This window comes from Procambarus clarkii, chromosome 17 (assembly GCF_040958095.1).
Source record: "Procambarus clarkii isolate CNS0578487 chromosome 17, FALCON_Pclarkii_2.0, whole genome shotgun sequence".
Classification (NCBI taxonomy): domain Eukaryota; kingdom Metazoa; phylum Arthropoda; class Malacostraca; order Decapoda; family Cambaridae; genus Procambarus; species Procambarus clarkii.
Window position 1 is genome coordinate 33,729,864 of NC_091166.1, and position 22,524 is coordinate 33,752,387.

Consider the following 22,524-nt stretch of genomic DNA (forward strand, 5'->3'; position numbering starts at 1 on the left):
ACCAACACAACTATAACACAACCATAACACCACCAACACAACCATAACACCACCAACACAACCATAACACCACCAACACAACCATAACACCACCAACACAACCATAACACCACCAACACAACCATAGCACCACCAACACAACCATAGCACCACCAACACAACCAAAACACAACCATAACACCACCAACACAACCATAACACCACCAACACAACTATAACACCACCAACACAACCATAACACCACCAACACAACCATAACACCACCAACACAACCATAACACCACCAACACAACCATAACACCACCAACACAACCATAACACCACCAACACAACCATAACACCACCAACACAACCATAACACCACCAACACAACCATAACACCACCAACACAACCATAACACCACCAACACAACCATAACACCACCAACACAACCATAACACCACCAACACAACCATAACACCACCAACACAACCATAGCACCACCAACACAACCAAAACACAACCATAACACCACCAACACAACCAAAACACAACCATAACACCACCAACACAACCATAACACCACCAACACAACCATAACACCACCAACACAACTATAACACCACCAACACAACCATAACACCACCAACACAACCATAACACCACCAACACAACCATAACACCACCAACACAACCATAGCACCACCAACACAACCAAAACACAACCATAACACCACCAACACAACCAAAACACAACCATAACACCACCAACACAACCATAGCACCACCAACAAATGACTTGATGACTCCCACCCTTGATAGGGTGGGAGACTCTCCCAAGTATGACACAACTTAGCTGGAGCGCAACACAATCGCCCAAGTTCAAGAAGGTCTCCACCATGTCATCACCTAACTTACTCGCCATAACTCCCCAAAATTAGCCGCCAAAGCGACCCATTAACCCTTTGAGTGAAAACTTATAGATGGGAAGTAATTAACCCACCTGAATACTGACTTAATTAACTCCCTTTGAATTACAACTTAATTAGTCCACTAAAAATAAATTGACATGTTGATGGTTGACTATATTAATGTTTTGGACAGTTTACCCTGATGAGTGTAGCACATGGTCCCTTGAGTGTAGCACATGGTCCCTTGAGTGTAGCACATGGTCCCTTGAGTGTAGCACATGGTCCCTTGAGTGTAGCACATGGTCCCTTGAGTGTAGCACATGAGCCCTTGAGTGTAGCACATGAGCCCTTGAGTGTAGCAAATGGTCCCTTGAGTGTAGCACATGAGCCCTTGAGTGTAGCAAATGGTCCCTTGAGTGTAGCAAATGGTCCCTTGAGTGTAGCAAATGGTCCCTTGAGTGTAGCAAATGGTCCCTTGAGTGTAGCACATTACACCCATGAGTTGGGATAACTGGTAAGACACAACTGTTTAATGGAGTACCTGAAGAACAGAAAACAAAGGGTCACGGTGAGAGAGGAGGTATCAAGCGAGAGTGAACTGCAGAAAATTACAGGAGTGGGCGCAGAAGTGCTGCTAGAGTTCAGTCCCACACAAGGTTGAAGTAATGAAGGCGGGAAAGAAGGAAAGAAGACCAGAAAACATGTTCAAGGTATAAGAAGAAAGGCCACATTAGTAATCGGAAAGAGAACAATGCTTTGGGATTGTATCTCATTCGAGCACGTAACACCAGAGGCTCACACAGACAGGGCAACATTGGCAGCATATGAGACGTTTGGAGTTCACAGAAAATCAATTAAAACCCAAAATAAGGACCGTTTCGAAGGCATTTTGCACCGCTTATGTTATGACGATCCTGGAGTCTGCTTGGAATACACCAAGATCTACTTTTATACTCTATATAAAACTCCGCATTCTGGAGAATACTTCAGAAATACCTTTATGCTTCACGGCTTGTGAGGCATAAAACAAAGTTGAAAAAGTGGAGAGTTCTGCAGCAAGTTTAATACCAGAACTTAAGAGGTTTAAACTACAAATTCATAATAATTCATTATGTCGGGGGACAGGAAGCCAGTTTATATATACAGTACATGTTAGGCTTATATTGAGGTTCCTCCACCCCCCCCCCCAGGGTCAAACTACTGACCCTCCCCAGGATATAACCCCACAACAACCTGACTAACTCCTAGGAACCTTTAAACTGACTGGCGAACAGAGTCATTAGGTAATAGGAAAAGCGCCCAACCATTTCTGTCCAACCCGGGAATCGAACTCTGAATTCTCGATTGTGAGTCGAGAACAAACCCTTCTGTACTACCGAGATCCCAACAAGTATAGGTTAAGAAGGGAACTAAATCTCCCATACAAAATACTGAGGGAAATAAGAGTGTGGAAAGGGAAAGGCTCTTTAAATTGAGAGAAAGTAAGAGAAACTGACAGAAGCTGGAAACGCAAATGAGTCGAAGAGATGTAAGGAAATACTCGTAGCCTGTACGGGTACGAGTAGAATCAGTGGAATACACTGCAAGAAGTTGTGGAAGCCACCTCCATCCACAACTTTAAGACCAGATTCGAGAGAGAATTTGAAGGTCAGAATAGCTAAAGTATAAAGCAACAGGTACAAGATGGCTAGCAGGCAGGGCATAAGGAGCTAGTAGACCTCACTGCTTCTTAGACACTCGGGAAAACACCACAACAGTGAAATATGTCACTAACGTGCTGAGCCTTACAGTGTTGCAAGAGTTATACATGTACTCCTTGGTGAATATTTTGGTGGGACGAGACTCGCCCTCATCAGCTTGTAAACAAACTTACAGGGAATTAAAATTCGTTTCTCTTTACAGTCACCCAGAAGCTAATATCATCCTTCTGTACACAGTTAATAGAGGTAATATTGGTTGTCTTCTTGGAAGAGTTTATTGTGGATAAAGACAAATTTTTCTTTCTCCCGAACTGACCTCTGGATCTCACTGATGGTTAGATATCTACACGGGAACACACAGTGTATGAAACATGTTATCTTCTTGTACTGCTACAGTATCAATAGCATTATTACAAGGGTAAGATTACCTCATTGTCTTACAGTCGCCTTAAACTGTGTCTTTGACAGTTTACCCGAGGGCCACTATCTCAAGTGACCTCGACGGGGGACAGGAAGCCAGCGGCTAGTCAAAGGTGTCCACATTATTATCGTGTCTCGGTGACCTTTGTTTGTGTGATGAGGCGAACTAGCATGTCCTCCCCCTCCTCCCAACAAGACAGACACCGTCGACAGTGACCTGCAGTACCTTATACTCTACTCCCACCACAACACACGAGGGGGGTAATAAAACCACACATCACTGCAATATATCTTTAACTAATCACAGTTTAATTTTGTCACCACTGTATCATCCCTTGAAGCCCGGCCGAGCCCACCATCAAGCCTTGAGGGCCGGCCAAGCCCACCATCAAGCCTTGAGGGCCGGCCGAGCCCACCATCAAGCCTTGAGGGCCGGCCGAGCCCACCATCAAGCCTTGAGGGCCGGCCGAGCCCACCATCAAGCCTTGAGGGCCGGCCGAGCCCACCATCAAGCCTTGAGGGCCGGCCAAGCCCACCATCAAGCCTTGAGGGCCGGCCAAGCCCACCATCAAGCCTTGAGGGCCGGCCGAACCCACCATCAAGCCTTGAGGGCCGGCCAAGCCCACCATCAAGCCTTGAGGGCCGGTCGAGCCCACCATCAAGCCTTGAGGGCCGGCCGAGCCCACCATCAAGCCTTGAGGGCCGGCCGAACCCACCATCAAGCCTTGAGGGCCGGCCGAACCCACCATCAAGCCTTGAGGGCCGGCCGAGCCCACCATCAAGCCTTGAGGGCCGGCCGAGCCCACCATCAAGCCTTGAGGGCCGGCCGAACCCACCATCAAGCCTTGAGGGCCGGCCGAGCCCACCATCAAGCCTTGAGGGCCGGTCGAGCCCACCATCAAGCCTTGAGGGCCGGCCAAGCCCACCATCAAGCCTTGAGGGACGGCCGAGCCCACCATCAAGCCTTGAGGGCCGGCCGAACCCACCATCAAGCCTTGAGGGCCGGCCGAGCCCACCATCAAGCCTTGAGGGCCGGTCGAGCCCACCATCAAGCCTTGAGGGCCGGCCAAGCCCACCATCAAGCCTTTAGGGCCGGCCAAGCCCACCATCAAGCCTTGAGGGCCGGCCAAGCACACCATCAAGCCTTGAGGGCCGGCCAAGCCCACCATCAAGCCTTGAGGGCCGGCCGAGCCCACCATCAAGCCTTGAGGGCCGGCCGAGCCCACCATCAAGCCTTGAGGGCCGGCCAAGCCCACCATCAAGCCTTGAGGGCCGGCCGAGCCCACCATCAAGCCTTGAGGGCCGGCCGAGCCCACCATCAAGCCTTGAGGGCCGGCCGAGCCCACCATCAAGCCTTGAGGGCTAATTGTGCCCACCTTCACCGCCAAGCACCGGAAACATCTTTCAGGAGCTAAGTCGTAAGAGCTGACAAACAGTAACAAGTGAGTGCAAAAATGGTCATCTCACGCTGACCCCAGGCGTAGTATATGGGGTCAATCTCCCGCCATATGCTGACCCCAGGCGTCGGGGTCCGCGAGCGACTCGCAGGGCCTGGCACAGTATGAGAGTCTAGGTCGGGGAGAAGCTTCACTCTAATGCTGATAAAGCTCTCGTGTCAAGTAAGCCGAGATCCAACTATTACCATTTATAAACATGAAGCTGTAACACGATATCTGAAGCTTAAATTGCCGACTTTAACGGAAACTCCATTACTGTTGTGTACGGGGGTCAGACCAGGAGTGGGTGGGCTGGGTCTTTTAAAGTGGAGTGGAAGAGTCATGCTCCGAGGAAAGGGAAAGGAGGGGGTTGTTAAGGGGGCATGGGGCGGGTCACGTAAAACTCCCCCAAAACAATAATCATCTGACCATCATTTTATTAAGACACCCAACCCACTCATCTGAAAATACAGCTACGGTTCATACCGTTATGGACCATTATAAAGTCGTATTGAGAACGAGTGGCAGAAAAAGGCAAGAATGTGAGTGGAAGGTCTGCGAGAAGGAACGACATAAACTACAGCTGTAATAGGAATTAAAAACATTGCAGATATACAGTGCAAGGCCCCCACGTCTACCCACAGAAGCAAAACAACATGTAAAGGTTTTGGGAATAATAATGTAAGCGAGACTGAATTTAAGCGGGCATAACAAAGCCAGCAGAGCGGCGGCCTGGGTCATGAGTGGATGGAATATGAGAACCTTCACATCCTGGGATTCCACCACAATGCTCCTGCTTTTCGAATCTCTTGTGCTTCACTCCCTTGACTACTGTCCGCTGTTCGCTATCACTTCTCCCTTCAAAACAGCAGAGAATTATCAGATCAAAAGGATACAGATCATATATAGCACGCATAGACACGGTAAAGCACCTAAATTATTGGGACTTTCAGAAACCTCTAAAAATGTGCTTTCTAGAAAGGATACGAGAGAGGTATCACATAATATACACGTGGAAGATACTGGGGGGCCAGGTCTCAAATTTACACAGCAAAATAACAGCTTAATGGAGCGAACGATATGGTAGGAAACGCAGAATAGAGCCAGTGAAGAATAGAGGTGCCATAGGCTGTTGCTGTTTGAGATTCAGTTACTCAGAACAAAAAGTTGCAAGTAGCAGGGGCTATGGTGAGCCCGTAGTGAGCTGTAACTGGGTGAGAACACTGAACATCAGGGGTCCACGGCTAAACAATAACCTGATAGCAAGCATGAGAACCATTGCCGGAACAAAGGTACAGGTGTTCAGGAAAATATTATACATGTCCCCTGCAAGAGGTACCGGACCAATCGAACAGTAGTGGATAAGTGGGCCTGCGGGGCACTCCAAGCAACAGCCTGTTGGACCAAGTTATCATAAGTCAAGCCTGGCCCCAGGCCAGACTTGAGGAGTAGAAGAACTCCCAAGGACCCACTCCAGGTATATTGCTTTTCTTCTCAGATATGTGGGTTGAGTGTCTAATTTTGTGCCGTGTTATTGTGACGTATTGTTTACCTCATTTTATTATAAATCCTTAGTGTTTACATCCTTTTATAATCAAGAGCACATATTACGGCTAACTTATTTCAAATCTGATTTACCTTCATTAATAGTCATGAAAACTGTGACATTAAAATCATCATAGTGTGAGGCTGTCTTAGGGAAGCGCTGGGACCAGCCTTGGTGGCCGTCTGCCATGACGGCTGTAACATCCCAGCGAATTAAGATGACACTGACTTTCAGATATTAGGCGATGTGCTCCTGCCCAACTGTAACAAAACTTCCATCGAAAAGTAATGTACCATTCTCCTTTAAAACTAAAGGTAAAGGGCGTGGGGCGGTGAAGGTGGATGCAGCAAGGTGGGCTGGCAGGCTGTGTGTGTGATCTGAGCAATATATATACATAGTAGGTAGTCCGGGGGAACCGTGATGTCCTCTCCGCTCTCTCAGGTACTGGGAGCAAATTGTTGCTCAGATAAGTATAGTGACTGTATAGTGAGTTGTTCAGAATGACTTTAGGTGACGTCGGGTACCTGCAGGTACGGACAGGTACCTTCAGTGACCAGGGGAGGGTCAGGGAGTCAGGTCCGGCTGACTACCTGAAGCAAACAATAACAAAATGGTCTGAAAACATGGTGCGCTGGTAAGGTCTTGTGAACCAAACAAGCAGCACAAATCTCTAGGGCTAGAGCATCTCCAGCCCAGCCTCCTCCTGTTGTGGTAGTACTTATAGTAACGGTGAGGACCATAGTATATATACCCACCTACAACCAAATTTGAACGTAGAAATCGGCACTATTGAGTTGGACAAACCGGGAAAACTATTTTTTACTTGTTTTTCTTTGACAAAATAAACTAACCTCACTAGGCCTAATACACGATATCTGAGGCCTAATATAGTACATATGTGTGCTATACTAGGCCTAGGAATATTTAAATTTGTGTTTTAGCTTCATTTATTTGAAAAGAATTCCTTACAAGTCAGAATACTACTATCTATAAGCTAAGAACTTACGAATTCTGACTACTGACGAGTGTCACAATAAGTACTATCTAAAGAGGAGGATGGGTTGGCATCTCTCACACAAAGACTGTAAGGAACTTCTCCCTACTAGCGAGACGAGAGTGTGGTCGGCGGGGGTCTGACACAAGTGTGGCGGGCACCAGAGCAAGGTCGTGGTCTCGCTGAGGTAGACGCCGTTACCAAAGGCCTTGTAACTCTCCCTGCTACTGTGGGGAGTCTCACCGGGTCTCCACATACCATCCTCTTACAAAAGTCTCTTCGTGAACATCATTGCTTGTAGTATTCTCGCAGCGAAATGCTTCGCTTACTCTACAAGTTTGAATGCCTTGTTTTGAAGTTTTTTCTTATTTACAAATCAGTAATTTGGTAACTGTTTATATCCATACTGATTTTTTGAGTTAATTTATCTTAATATAATTATCAATTGTAAACTTCTCGGTAATCAAAATCACTTTTGAAAGTTCATATCGTAATTCACACTACAAAGATGTGAACATTTTTACCGAGAGTTGATCATAATGTTAAGAAACTAACCACTAACATTTTTACCGCCTAAGCTCCCGTGTTTATAACGGGTCGAGGCAACACCAAATATATACACGTATCCACTGCACACGCCCCGGGCTGGCACACCTGCCTTTGGTGGCACAGACTGAACAACACAAGCTTACCCCCACACACCTGACCAGTGCTCCCTCAGGGGTCACCAGCACAGCTCCCCCAGGGGTCACCAGCACAGCTCCCGTGGTCATGACCAGTGCCCGTGACCATGGGAGGATTACTGCCATGTGACCAAGATTGGATCACTGTCATAGCATCACTGTGGTGAGCATTATACGTTAAGCTGTCCAGGAGAGCTGGCGTCACAATGACCTGTAAACCACAGGCTTCCCAGTCTTAAACAAGTGCTTAAATGTAAACTGTAGACCAGAGAATTACCATTCTTTGTCGCCTTTACACACACTAATTACATTCAAGCACACACACACACACACACACACACACACACACACACACACACACACACACACACACACAATCTTCTCCGGGACAACTCCATGTGTAAAGATACAGATACGAGTTAATAGGGCCAGATTCACGAAGCAGTTACCCAAGCACTTACGAACCTGTACATCTTTTCTCAATCTTTGGCGGCTTTATTCACAATTATTAAACAGTTAACGAGCTCCGAAACACCAGGAGGCTGTTTATAACAATAACAACAGTTGATTGGCAAGTTTTCATGTTTGTAAACTGTTTAATAAATGTAAACAAAGCCGTCAAAGATTGAGGAAAGATGTACACGTTCGTAAGTGCTTGCGTAAGCGCTTCGTGAATCTGGCCTTAGGACCGTATCAGGATCCCTGACCTCAGACATACTCAAGAGACCCCACAAGCGGACTATTACACCACATAAACTATACACCTTTCTCCTATTATAAAAACCAACGTCTCCAACACAGAAAACGGTGATTAAATGTGGCCACACTTACGGGCAGGCGTGTCACTCAGGCGACACACAACACTAAACGCTCAACATCTCTCACCAGTGCCAGATCTTCTCTTCTTCCAGGCTAAGGGACTTCACACACACACACATATATATATATATATTATATATATATATATATATATATATATATATATATGTCGTACCTAGTAGCCAGAACGCACTTCTCAGCCTACTATACAAGGCCATATTTGCCTAATAAGCCAAGTTTTCATGAATTAATGTTTTTTCGACTACCTAACCTACCTAACCTAACTTTTTCGGCTACCTAACCTAACCTAACCTATAAAGATAGGTTAGGTTAGGTTAGGTAGGGTTGGTTAGGTTCGGTCATATATCTACGTTAATTTTAACTCCAATTAAAAAAAATTGACCTCATACATAATGAAATGGGTAGCTTTATCATTTCATAAGAAAAAAAATTGAGAAAATATATTAATTCAGTAAAACTTGGCTTATTAGGCAAATCGGGCCTTGCATTGTAAGCTGAGAAGTGCGTTCTGGCTAGTAGGTACGACATTATATATATATATATATATATGTCGTACCTAGTAGCCAGAACTCACTTCTCAGCCTACTATGCGAGGCCCGATTTGCCTAATAAGCCTAGTTTTACTGAATTAATATATTTTCTCTAATTTTTTTCTTATGAAATGATAAAGCTACCCATTTCATTATGTATGAGATCAATTTTTTTTTATTGGAGTTAAAATTAACGTAGATATATGACCGAACCTAACCAACCCTACCTAACCTAACCTAACCTATCTCTATAGGTTAGGTTAGGTTAGGTAGCCAAAAAAAGCTAGGTTAGGTTAGGTAGGTTAGGTAGACGAAAAAACATTAATTCATGAAAACTTGGCTTATTAGGCAAATCGGGCCTTGAATAGTAGGCTGAGAAGTGCGTTCTGGCTATTAGGTACGACATATATATATATATATATATATATATATATATATATATATATATATATATATATATATATATATATATATATATATATATATATATATATACATATATATATATAAATATATATATATATATATATATATATATATATATATATATTTTAAGATGAATAGGAAACCAGGGATATACTGAACATCTTGTATCAGAATCTTGACTTTAAAAAACATAACGTTTCGAATACTTCTCGTATTCATCATCAGATCTAAAAGAAAAAACTGAAATCACAATCAAATAGCTGGTAAACAAAGAACTCATACTGAATATAATTGCCTATCAAAGAAAGGAAAACACTTAAGCGCACTTAAAAGTGATCAATACAAATAAAACTTATTAACTGTCACAGATATTAAAACTAATTTAAAATCCATTAAACTACAAGATGAAATTTATAACTACTAAAACAAACCATTCTATTAAACTTACGTGAAGTGATCAGAAGTGAAAGTTGATACCTAACACATAGATACTAAACACTATAACAAATATTTATATAATGACTACAAATCTACAAAAAATGTATGTAAAATACAAACAGAATAAATGACAATTATAAAGTACTAACTAAAATCTTATAAAAAACTCAAATATTAAATAAAATTAAATACCAAAAATGTATTATATATCCTAAATAAAAGATTATATTAATATACAATGTTAAGACTTGAAATAAGTAAGAAAGGGCAAAGACATGGTAAACTAAACAAAATTAAACTACCAAAATAAACTAAAAATCAAATTACAGGGCCTACAGTGTACAATTGAACAGCTGAAAGGTTGCTATTTAACAGAGGCCGCAGCTCCTTTATATATAAGGATTCCATTACTCTCAAATCTGACTGGCCATTCATACAAGTGTCCAGAATTTTAAAATCAGATTCCAGTAGAGAATGATCAAACTCATAACAATGGTTTCTAATCTCCGAAAATGCTGGTTTAGACAATGGTAATCCAGTCCTAAAAGATAATCCCCGGTGCTCAAGTATCCTAATCTTAAAGTTCCGAATGGAACTCCCGACATATCCAGCATTACAGCTGGAACAATTATACATATATACGACATTTGAGCACAAGGGGGTAGGCACTTTATCTTTAAATTTAAAATAAGAGCCTATGGTATTTGTGTTGACAAAAATAAATCTACAGAGGCCGCAGCTCCTTTATATATAAGGATTCCATTACTCTCAAATCTGACTGGCCATTCATACAAGTGTCCAGAATTTTAAAATCAGATTCCAGCAGAGAATGATCAAACTCATAACAATGGTTTCTAATCTCCGAAAATGCTGGTTTAGACAATGGTAATCCAGTCCTAAAAGATAATCCCCGGTGCTCAAGTATCCTAATCTTAAAGTTCCGAATGGAACTCCCGACATATCCAGCATTACAGCTGGAACAATTATACATATATACGACATTTGAGCACAAGGGGGTAGGCACTTTATCTTTAAATTTAAAATAAGAGCCTATGGTATTTGTGTTGACAAAAATAAATCTACAGAGGCCGCAGCTCCTTTATATATAAGGATTCCATTACTCTCAAATCTGACTGGCCATTCATACAAGTGTCCAGAATTTTAAAATCAGATTCCAGCAGAGAATGATCAAACTCATAACAATGGTTTCTAATCTCCGAAAATGCTGGTTTAGACAATGGTAATCCAGTCCTAAAAGATAATCCCCGGTGCTCAAGTATCCTAATCTTAAAGTTCCGAATGGAACTCCCGACATATCCAGCATTACAGCTGGAACAATTATACATATATACGACATTTGAGCACAAGGGGGTAGGCACTTTATCTTTAAATTTAAAATAAGAGCCTATGGTATTTGTGTTGACAAAAATAAATCTAAAGTCTACTTGAGGATAACACTGCTGCAACAGTCTCCTCAAACGACTCCTTACAGAAAAGCTAATACTGCCATAAAATGGTAATTTAATATATTTAAGATCCCTTTCCACTGTAGTAATCCTACACGATGGGTGAAACTTCTTATTTAAGAAATTCCTTATAAAAGTATAAACCATATGCACAGGATAACCATTATTTGAAAAAAAATTCACAAGAAAATTAATTTCGTGATCAAAGTTATTCCAACTTTGATCACGAAATTAATTTTCTTGTGAAATTTTTTTCAAATAATGGTTATCCTGTGTATATGGTTTATACTTTTATAAGGAATTTCTTAAATAAGAAGTTTCACCCATCGTGTAGGATTACTACAGTGGAAAGGGATCTTAAATATATTAAATTACCATTTTATGGCAGTATTAGCTTTTCTGTAAGGAGTCGTTTGAGGAGACTGTTGCAGCAGTGTTATCCTCAAGTAGACTTTAGATTTATTTTTGTCAACACAAATACCATAGGCTCTTATTTTAAATTTAAAGATAAAGTGCCTACCCCCTTGTGCTCAAATGTCGTATATATGTATAATTGTTCCAGCTGTAATGCTGGATATGTCGGGAGTTCCATTCGGAACTTTAAGATTAGGATACTTGAGCACCGGGGATTATCTTTTAGGACTGGATTACCATTGTCTAAACCAGCATTTTCGGAGATTAGAAACCATTGTTATGAGTTTGATCATTCTCTGCTGGAATCTGATTTTAAAATTCTGGACACTTGTATGAATGGCCAGTCAGATTTGAGAGTAATGGAATCCTTATATATAAAGGAGCTGCGGCCTCTGTAGATTTATTTTTGTCAACACAAATACCATAGGCTCTTATTTTAAATTTAAAGATAAAGTGCCTACCCCCTTGTGCTCAAATGTCGTATATATGTATAATTGTTCCAGCTGTAATGCTGGATATGTCGGGAGTTCCATTCGGAACTTTAAGATTAGGATACTTGAGCACCGGGGATTATCTTTTAGGACTGGATTACCATTGTATAAACCAGCATTTTCGGAGATTAGAAACCATTGTTATGAGTTTGATCATTCTCTGCTGGAATCTGATTTTAAAATTCTGGACACTTGTATGAATGGCCAGTCAGATTTGAGAGTAATGGAATCCTTATATATAAAGGAGCTGCGGCCTCTGTAGATTTATTTTTGTCAACACAAATACCATAGGCTCTTATTTTAAATTTAAAGATAAAGTGCCTACCCCCTTGTGCTCAAATGTCGTATATATGTATAATTGTTCCAGCTGTAATGCTGGATATGTCGGGAGTTCCATTCGGAACTTTAAGATTAGGATACTTGAGCACCGGGGATTATCTTTTAGGACTGGATTACCATTGTATAAACCAGCATTTTCGGAGATTAGAAACCATTGTTATGAGTTTGATCATTCTCTGCTGGAATCTGATTTTAAAATTCTGGACACTTGTATGAATGGCCAGTCAGATTTGAGAGTAATGGAATCCTTATATATAAAGGAGCTGCGGCCTCTGTAGATTTATTTTTGTCAACACAAATACCATAGGCTCTTATTTTAAATTTAAAGATAAAGTGCCTACCCCCTTGTGCTCAAATGTCGTATATATGTATAATTGTTCCAGCTGTAATGCTGGATATGTCGGGAGTTCCATTCGGAACTTTAAGATTAGGATACTTGAGCACCGGGGATTATCTTTTAGGACTGGATTACCATTGTCTAAACCAGCATTTTCGGAGATTAGAAACCATTGTTATGAGTTTGATCATTCTCTGCTGGAATCTGATTTTAAAATTCTGGACACTTGTATGAATGGCCAGTCAGATTTGAGAGTAATGGAATCCTTATATATAAAGGAGCTGCGGCCTCTGTAGATTTATTTTTGTCAACACAAATACCATAGGCTCTTATTTTAAATTTAAAGATAAAGTGCCTACCCCCTTGTGCTCAAATGTCGTATATATGTATAATTGTTCCAGCTGTAATGCTGGATATGTCGGGAGTTCCATTCGGAACTTTAAGATTAGGATACTTGAGCACCGGGGATTATCTTTTAGGACTGGATTACCATTGTCTAAACCAGCATTTTCGGAGATTAGAAACCATTGTTATGAGTTTGATCATTCTCTGCTGGAATCTGATTATAAAATTCTGGACACTTGTATGAATGGCCAGTCAGATTTGAGAGTAATGGAATCCTTATATATAAAGGAGCTGCGGCCTCTGTTAAATAGCAACCTTTCAGCTGTTCAATTGTACACTGTAGGCCCTGTAATTTGATTTTTAGTTTATTTTGGTAGTTTAATTTTGTTTAGTTTACCATGTCTTTGCCCTTTCTTACTTATTTCAAGTCTTAACATTGTACATTAATATAATCTTTTATTTAGGATATATAATACATTTTTGGTATTTAATTTTATTTAATATTTGAGTTTTTTATAAGATTTTAGTTAGTACTTTATAATTGTCGTTTATTCTGTTTGTATTTTACATACATTTTTTGTAGATTTGTAGTCATTATATAAATATTTGTTATAGTGTTTAGTATCTATGTGTTAGGTAACAAGTTTCACTTCTGATCGCTTCACATAAGTTTAATAGAATAGTTTGTTTTAGTTATAAATTTCATCTTGTAGTTTAATGGATTTTAAATTAGTTTTAATATATGTGACAGTTAATAAGTTTTATTTGTATTGATCACTTTTAAGTGCGCTTAAGTGTTTTGTTTTTTAAGCATTTTCCTTTCTTTGATAGGCAATTATATTCAGTATGAGTTCTTTGTTTACCAGCTATTTGATTGTGATTTCTGTTTTTTTCTTTTAGATCTGATGATGAATACGAGAAGTATTCGAAACGTTATGTTTTTTAAAGTAAAGATTCTGATACAAGATGTTCAGTATATCCCTGGTTTTCCTATTCATCTTAAAATTAAGATTCCCGAAGGGAACATCAATCATATATATATATATATATATATATATATATATATATATATATATATATATATATATATATATATATATAATATATATAGTGAGGCGTAGTCATAGTGAGCGCTTTCGTGGCCAATAAACTCGCCCCTCGGGTCAAAATTGCATCAATTACTGGAGAGTGTAATGAAAGGAGAACATTCACCATGTAAGAGGCGGCTAGTTAAGACAAATGGGTGCCAACTTCCCAATAAACAACATCCATTAAGTAAACCATGGACAAAACTGTATATAAGAAATATAGGAGAATTTATATTTCTTATATTTATATTTGATATATAAGAGAATTGATATTGTCCATGGTTTAGTTAATGGTGTTGAACAAAGCCACAAGGGCCGTGATGAGGGTTCGAGCCTAAGCACGGGATTCCATGTCGTGGCACAGTTGACCAAGGCGCGTCTGGGAACCTCCCGTGCGTAGGTTCGAACCTTTATCACGGCCCCTGTGGATTTGTTCATGTGATATATCACGCTATTGTGATTTGTGTGTATATTAATGTGTTGTTTCTTGGCTAGTTGGCACCTATTTGACTTAATGTTGCCTCGTGTTTTCCCCTTGGTTCATTAGACCGACGATGTTCCTTGAAAGGGGCGGAAGCGCTCACGCCGACTGCCAGTCTCGGTGTAATTCTTCCTGCATGTTTGACGCCAGAAGGTTTCTCAGTACCTCTAAAACAAAACTTGATTAAAAGAAATGTAGACGCCCATATTCGAGCTCCATGACCATAATTGTATGCTTAAAAGACCTTGTTCTAAATCTTTAAGGAAATCAATAACATCTTGAAAGGATTATTGCTTTCACCTGAGCTAGATAAAGTCGTATTATACTCATGAAGGTGATACTTAGTGCTAACACTTAAAGCTGCAAATTATTTAATGACATAACGCAACAAAATTATGGATACTAAAATAATACTTTATTTCTGCTGCTTAAATTCGCTCGAAATCCATTTCGCCAGTTACTGATTTTCTGTAATGTATAATTAAGAACTGGATGACCCTGGACACATGCCTGTAACAATGACACATCAGTTACAGGAGCCAGAGTCACGAAGCAGTTACGCAAGCACTTACGAACCTGTACATCTTTACTCTATCTTTGACGGCTTTGTTTACAATTATTAGACAGTTAATGAGCTCCGAAGCACCAGGAGGCTGTTTATAATAATAACAACAGTTGATTGAGAAGTTTTCATGCTTGTAAACTGTTTAATAAATGTAACCAAAGCCGTCAAAGATTGAGGAAAGATGTACACGTTCGTAAGTACTTGCGTAACTGCTTCGTGAATTTGGCACCAGGTCTCACAAGATTAAGTTGATGGGTAGAGTCAACCGTTGGATCACATCAAAAGGGTAAGAGCACAGGGCCCTTAACCTTACCCTCAGGAGTGCCAGTATGCATCAAATGTTTGCCCCAGTGAGTTATGTACTTGTATACAGGTCTTACAATCCTTGTAAGACCTTGTATATAGGTCTTGCAATCCTTGTAAGACCTTGTACACAGGTCTTACAATCCTTGTAAGATCTTGTATGTAGGTCTTACAATCCTTGTAAGATCTTGTACACAGGTCTTACAATCCTTGTAAGATCTTGTATGTAGGTCTTACAATCCTTGTACGACCTTGTATGTAGGTCTTACAATCCTTGTACGACCTTGTATGTAGGTCTTACAATCCTAGTAAGATCTTGTATGTAGGTCTTACACTCCGTGTAAGATCTTGTATACAGGTCTTACAATCCTTGTATATAGGTCTTACAATCATCTCAAGATAGACGGTATTCAGATCAAGAAGCTCCCCCTATTACAATTCACCACTATTATTTAACCTTTAGGCTGCGACACGTATCAACAGTCATATAACTATTCACATCACAGAGGCCTGGTCGACGACCGGGCCGCGGGGACGCTAAGCCCCGGAAGCACCTGAAGGTAAGGTATCACCACATTGACACTAACGTCAATTGGTGATAACACTATAAAACAAGATAATTAAGTTTTGTATATAAATCCCTAAAATTTGCACGAAGGGGTAAACCTGTAGGTAACCATATTTGATAGGAAAACAACTTTTTATACAAAATGATATATTAAAAAATTTTTGGCACTTGTGAAGCCATCGTATGCAAGACAAAATTAAGCAAAACAGTTTAAGGGATTTCGTTTTTAATATTAAAAAAGTGTTTACGTTAAGGAGTGTTGTGTATCGCATATCACCAGAAAGGGATAAGAATGACCTTTATCTTAAAACTTTACTTAGAAGTTAAGAAGATATCTATCTCCTCATCGTTTCTAAATTCTGTAAACGAGTGACTCGTCAACTGTATCCATGGATGTGCAGCATCCAGTTGTTGTTCATGGATTATGCAGCATTCGTGGTAATGTCCGTGGATTATGCAGCATTCGTGGTAATGTCTGAAACGCTGTGCGTATTAGTGGCTGTAGGTATTGCATGTACTAGCTCTATCTATAAATCCAACATTATGTTTGTAGCTCATCTTCTATGTATGTACTTTTACCTGAATAACATTTTGAATTTTGAATTTGAATTTTTGATTATGATAGGTAAGCGTCATTAGGGTTTTTATTTCACTCAGTAATAAAGGTCACTTTTCCCATTCCTGTGACATGATTTACACCATATCCCATCACTGCGAATATCCCAGTCATTAAATGATGAAGAGGATAGGGCATTTTTTTTCAAAGCTGGGGTTTCTGGCTGCCTTTTTACCAACTTTCTCCTAGCCTAAAATAACAAGACTAAATTAATATATATCAAAAGCTAACCTAGACCTAACGTTACCAAACCTGTTCCTAATACACCCAGTAGGATGCCAAAGTCAGTTGAGGGTATCGAGAGTAAAGTCAACGACGGATTCACTTCAGTTACCGAATTTGTCAAGACTCTTTGCTAACCAAATAAAGCGATATCAATCTAACTTCCTAATATAATTTAATATTTATCGAACCATAATAAATCTAATCTAACTTAGAAGGCCTCCATCAGTCTCAGGAGAGTGGGGAGTTGGGCTCTGGTTGTCGAGGCTAGAGTGGCCTCTCCAGGGCGCAAAGCCAGGATAGGTCGATATGGAGAAGCTGTTACCCATGCAGCAGGTCTCCCCCCTAACTTAACACATCCAAAATAATGTAGAGCAGCGTGGTTGTATGATAGGTGTGAGTGGTAACAGGGTCAAACTGACTTAGTACCAGAGGTCATTCAATTTGACATTGGAACAAAAATGTAAAATAAATCGAACACACGTCTATTGAAAAAATGATGATAGACATATATATGTCATCCAATAACAACAACGTTAATCTTATTAGACCTAAAAACATAAACACAGTTAAATGTATTTATAATACGATCTATTATTGTCTTTCTGATTGATTTTAATCTCCAAGTATTTTAAGAATGATAACTATTTTTTTATATGAAAATAAGCCAATTGAAAAGCAAATGGATAACTGTGTTAGAGAACATTACAAACCTTCAAAGCATTTGGCGTTAGATAAGGTGCTCCAATATGGCCGCCGATTTTCAACACAAATCCACACGCATTATCTCCAGATATATTACAGCTCAGTGCATATTGTGCACAGTATATTACACTGTGCTCCACACAGCACCGGACACAAAGTGCTCCACACAGCACCGGACACAAAGTGCTCCACACAGCACCGGACACAATAAGCGCACCTCACCCCATACACTAAGCGCCCAACTCAGCACAAGACACTTAAGCGTTCCACTCAACACCGGACAGTAAGCGTTTCAAACAGCATCAAAAACAGCCAAACGATGCTTCTAACAATGCCTCGCGCCATTATGAAAGAGCGACGACAGAGGCTGGCAATAACAAACTAAATTTGTCGCCATTTTAGTACAGCGAGAGCTGTACTGTGGCAAAAAGTGTACTTTCGCCACAGTACACATGTACTGTGGCGAAAGCTGAGCTGTAGTCTACTGTACGCTTTTTAACAATAGTATTGCCTCATTTGGCAGACATGTCAATAACAATGAAATACCATGGTGATAGGTCATGTTTACAGCACCAGTTATAAAACACGCGGTGATATTCCTGCAGGTTCAGTGTGATGGTAGTGGGACAACACACTTGTGTAGCGGGACAACACACTTGTGTAGCGGGACAGTCCAGGGTGAAAAGTTGGTTGATAGAAGTAGGCGTTCAAATCACACATAAATATCATCTTGACTTTTGTGGCTAAGGAAGCAGGCCTACGAGTCGTAGTGCATTAACCCCAGAAAGTAGTATAGTCTAATACAGACGTCTGTCTGCCAAACTTCTCCACTGCTTTACAAGGAATTTGTTTTTATCGTTTCCCTGACATATTTCTTTGTGCAATTTTTTCAGACGGGTATTTAGTTTGTTAGTTTTATATTGTTCAATAGACAATGGCGCCTCCAGCCTTATTGAACACTGGAGGCCGCAAGTTATATTTAATCCTAAATGCCAAGTGATGCTTGTTAACCAAAGGAAATCTAAGTACTCCTGCTGCTCTTTAAAACAACGAGTATATTCTTAAACTTCAAAAACTTGAAAAGCATTCCACTCAACAAATTTTATACCAAAATTGAATACAAGTGTAAACAATGTTACAAAAAGTGATATATTTACCCTTTCAACTTGCGTTGACATGTTGCAGCAGCAGCAGCTGTTCCTGGCTAGTTACGGGTTCCGGTGTTGAGTTCATTAAACTGTGTGCAGTGTGAGGCTGTGTGTTGTGGTGTGTGTGTGTGTCTGTGTGTGTGTGTGTGTGTGTGTGTGTGTGTGTGTGTGTGTGTGTGTGTGTGTGTGTGTGTGTGTACTCACCTAGTTGTGCTTGCGGGAGTTGAGCTCTGGCTTTTTGGTCCCGCCTCTCAACCGTCAATCAACTGGTGTACGGGTTCCTGGGCCTACTGGGCTCTATCATATCTACACTTGAAACTGTGTATGGAGTCAGCCTCCACCACATTACTTCCTAATGCATTCCATTTGTCAACCACTCTGACACTAAAAAAGTTCTTTCTAATATCTCTGTGGCTCATTTGGGCACTCAGGTTCCACCTGTGTCCCCTTGTGCGTGTGCCCCTTGTGTTAAATAGACTGTCTTTATCTACCGACTGTGTGTGTGTGTGTGTGTGTGTGTGTGTGTGTGTGTACTCACCTACTTGTGCTTGCGGGAGTTGAGCTCTGGCTCTTTGGGCCCGCCTCTCAACTGTCAATCAACTAATTTTTGTGGGTGTGTGTGTTAGTATATGATATAATGTAATGCAAATGTCATCGATACTGAAGTCATCAAACGGCCGCAATTTTAACTTTCCGACCTATGTCCGTATGCATACATATGTGCATGCAAGCATATGTGCAGGTATATGCATGCTGGTTAATGTGCGTATCGCGTATGCGTGAATGAATACATGCATAAATGTAGCTTTCAGTAGAATAAACCATATTTATAAATACAAATTTTCTATACTGTTGCGTATGATTTTGGCGTTAAACAACCGAGCTTTCCAAGTGATTACAAGAGTGTGGGTACACGTGAGTGTGGATGTGGGTGTGGGTGTGGAAGTGGGTGTGGGTAGCCGGCTTGACCCTGCACGACCAGGTGGGGCAGGAAAGACGTCGGGCGCCAGCCACAAGCGGCGGTCATAGCTGCGTTTCAAGATCATAGTGGTAGGAGTGTCTGGGGAGCGCCAGGCGAGGGGTGGAGGGGATGTCCCGCTCCGTGTGCGACCTTCGCATCGGCGACGGCGACATCGTCCCCAGCAGCGGCGCCGACACCCTCAATGCGTCGTCGTATGTCGGTGGAGCCTCTGTCGGGGTGGTCCGTCGGCGACCCTGGAAGGGGTCGGCGGGAACGCAGGGTTCGAGCGGGGAAGGGTGGTAGAGGATGTAGCCGTTGTGTAGCGAGGTTCTGGATGCTGCTGCACCCGTCGAGGACCCTGGCGCCAGTTCCGACCCGACGCTCGCCGACGACGCCGCCGCCGGTAGACTTTCCCCGCCATTCTGGATGTTGCCATTGGCATCGATAGCCGGAGTGAGGACGGCGGCGGCCATCGCTCCGACCTCCATGAGTAGCGCCTCGCTGTACGACGGGATGAGGGTGCAATTGTTGGCGATGGTCAGCTCCAGGTCGTGGCTGTCAGTGGTGGCTGAGCCGCGCGACGCCCGACCACCGCTCACCGGCGTGGTATAGTTCACACCGAACAGCTTCGTTACCTGCCAGCAAACATCATACACTTCACACATCGATAAACGTAAAAAATCAATAACTAAATAAATAAATAAATAACTAAATAAATAAATGCTGATGGTAACTTTAACAAAATTGTTGAGATAGAGGAAGGTGCCAAGGTAGAAAACCCGTTATACTTGCATTGTTGCAAACAAATTCCAGCATCGTTAAAGATGCAGTGTTTCCCAGAAGCTCTGCATTTATGAATGCTTGAGGGAACTGAACCTAATGCCAGTGCATGGAGGGCAAAATTGCGAGGGATATGAACTTGACGTAAATAATACTGGGTAGTAACGCTGGAATAGAAGAGACAGCATGCATGGGATTGAACAGCAGCGTAACGAGACGACATGCCCGGATGCTACACATGCAGAGGAGCCACAGGGCTCTGAGGACACGCTCTCCAACACAGAAGTAATCAAGCGGAATCAAGTAGACGGGGGGACAAATATAGGGGCTACATCTATCCATAGATTTAAAAGCAGATATGACAAGAAACGAAGGAGTCGGGGATCATTACATTAGATAATCTATAACGGGAAAGGCTGAAGATCAGTTTTGCAAAGTGTGTTATCTTAGAACTCAAAGGTAAGCACACACACACACACACACAACGATAACAATATGTCAATAATATTAATATAATAATATTTTACTGATAAAAACACAGAGGATCAGAGTACAGTGGTTACCTAGTAGGTATAGTAATTTTTATATTTTTATAAAGACACTAATTACGGCACGCGTTGAAGTAAAAACAGGACTAGTGCAATAGGCCTAGACAAATCTCACCATAGATGCTAAGGAGGGGAGTTGAAGCCCTTTGATGGTCACTTACTATGCTATGTAAAAACAACAGGGAAAACTACCTGAAAATTGGACAACGACCAATATAATGCTAATATACACAAACCGGAGACAGCAGACAATACACTTCAGGCTACTACCCTAAACCTGCATCTAATTTCAAATAACGAATAAAATATGTAATAAAGACACTAACCATAGAGGCGGTGTTCTGCATGTTTTGGTTTGCTAAAGCTTCACAATTATAAGAGGAATCAGAAGAAGAGATTAAGAGAGCACAATACCCCAGGAAGACCAAGAGTCACTGCACAGTTTTGAAATTGAAATAAGTTTATTGAGGCATAAATACACACAAAGAGATGAGGTAGCTCAAGCTATTCTCACCCCGCTCAGTAGAACGTGTTCATATTATATATATATATATATATATATATAAATATATATATATAAATATATATATATATATATATATATATATATATATATATATATATATATATATATATATATATATATACATATATATATATATATATATATATATATATATATATATATATATATACATATATATATATATATATATATATATATATATATATATATATATATATATATATATATATATATATATATATATATGCAATTGACGATCACAAAACACTGATCATTTTATGCGGAAAATCCACAGAGAAATATGAAATGAGGTGAACGTTTCGGCTTTGTTAAAGCCTTTGTCAACACCAGACTGACTAAGGAGAAGGGAGAAGGGGGATATATAGGCCGACACCTGACCAAGCCATCCCTAGGGTTGGTCAGGTGTAAATAACCAAAAACAGGTATAGCTTAGCTTAGAATGGTCAAAGAGAATGGTCCTCTTTGACCATTCTAAGCTAAGCTATACCTGTTTTTGGTTATTTACACCTGACCAACCCTAGGGATGGCTTGGTCAGGTGTCGGCCTATATATCCCCCTTCTCCCTTCTCCTTAGTTAGTCTGGTGTTGACAAAGGCTTTAACAAAGCCGAAACGTTCACCTCATTTCATATTTCTCTGTGGATTTTCCGCATATATATATATATATATATATATATATATATATATATATATATAT

At 40.8% G+C, this 22,524-nt stretch overlaps 2 protein-coding genes across 5 annotated transcripts in view; both read right to left on the reverse strand.

Annotated features, from left to right (window-relative positions):
• Positions 1-3,328: 3,328 nt before the first annotated feature.
• On the reverse strand, positions 3,329-4,360 carry LOC123772527 (collagen alpha-2(I) chain-like). Its single transcript, XM_045765767.2, has one exon. The coding sequence runs from the start codon at positions 4,358-4,360 to the stop codon at positions 3,329-3,331; it is 1,032 nt and encodes a 343-aa protein (XP_045621723.2).
• Positions 4,361-15,219: 10,859 nt separating this feature from the next.
• LOC123772380 (transmembrane protein 151B) overlaps positions 15,220-22,524 on the reverse strand; it is a 73,236-nt gene continuing 65,931 nt past the window's right edge. For all 4 annotated transcript variants that reach the window (XM_045765474.2, XM_069325807.1, XM_045765473.2 and 1 more), the window contains exon 9: positions 15,220-20,588. In XM_045765474.2, the coding sequence (XP_045621430.1) occupies positions 20,016-20,588 (573 nt within the window). In that variant the 3' untranslated portion in view covers positions 15,220-20,015. The remainder of the gene's footprint in view (positions 20,589-22,524) is intronic.

What these genes read in the sequence shown, in the direction of transcription:
- LOC123772527 (XM_045765767.2), bottom strand. Translation starts at nt 4,360, where the DNA reads ATGGTGGGCTCGGCCGGCCCTCAAGGCTTGATGGTGGGCTCGGCCGGC.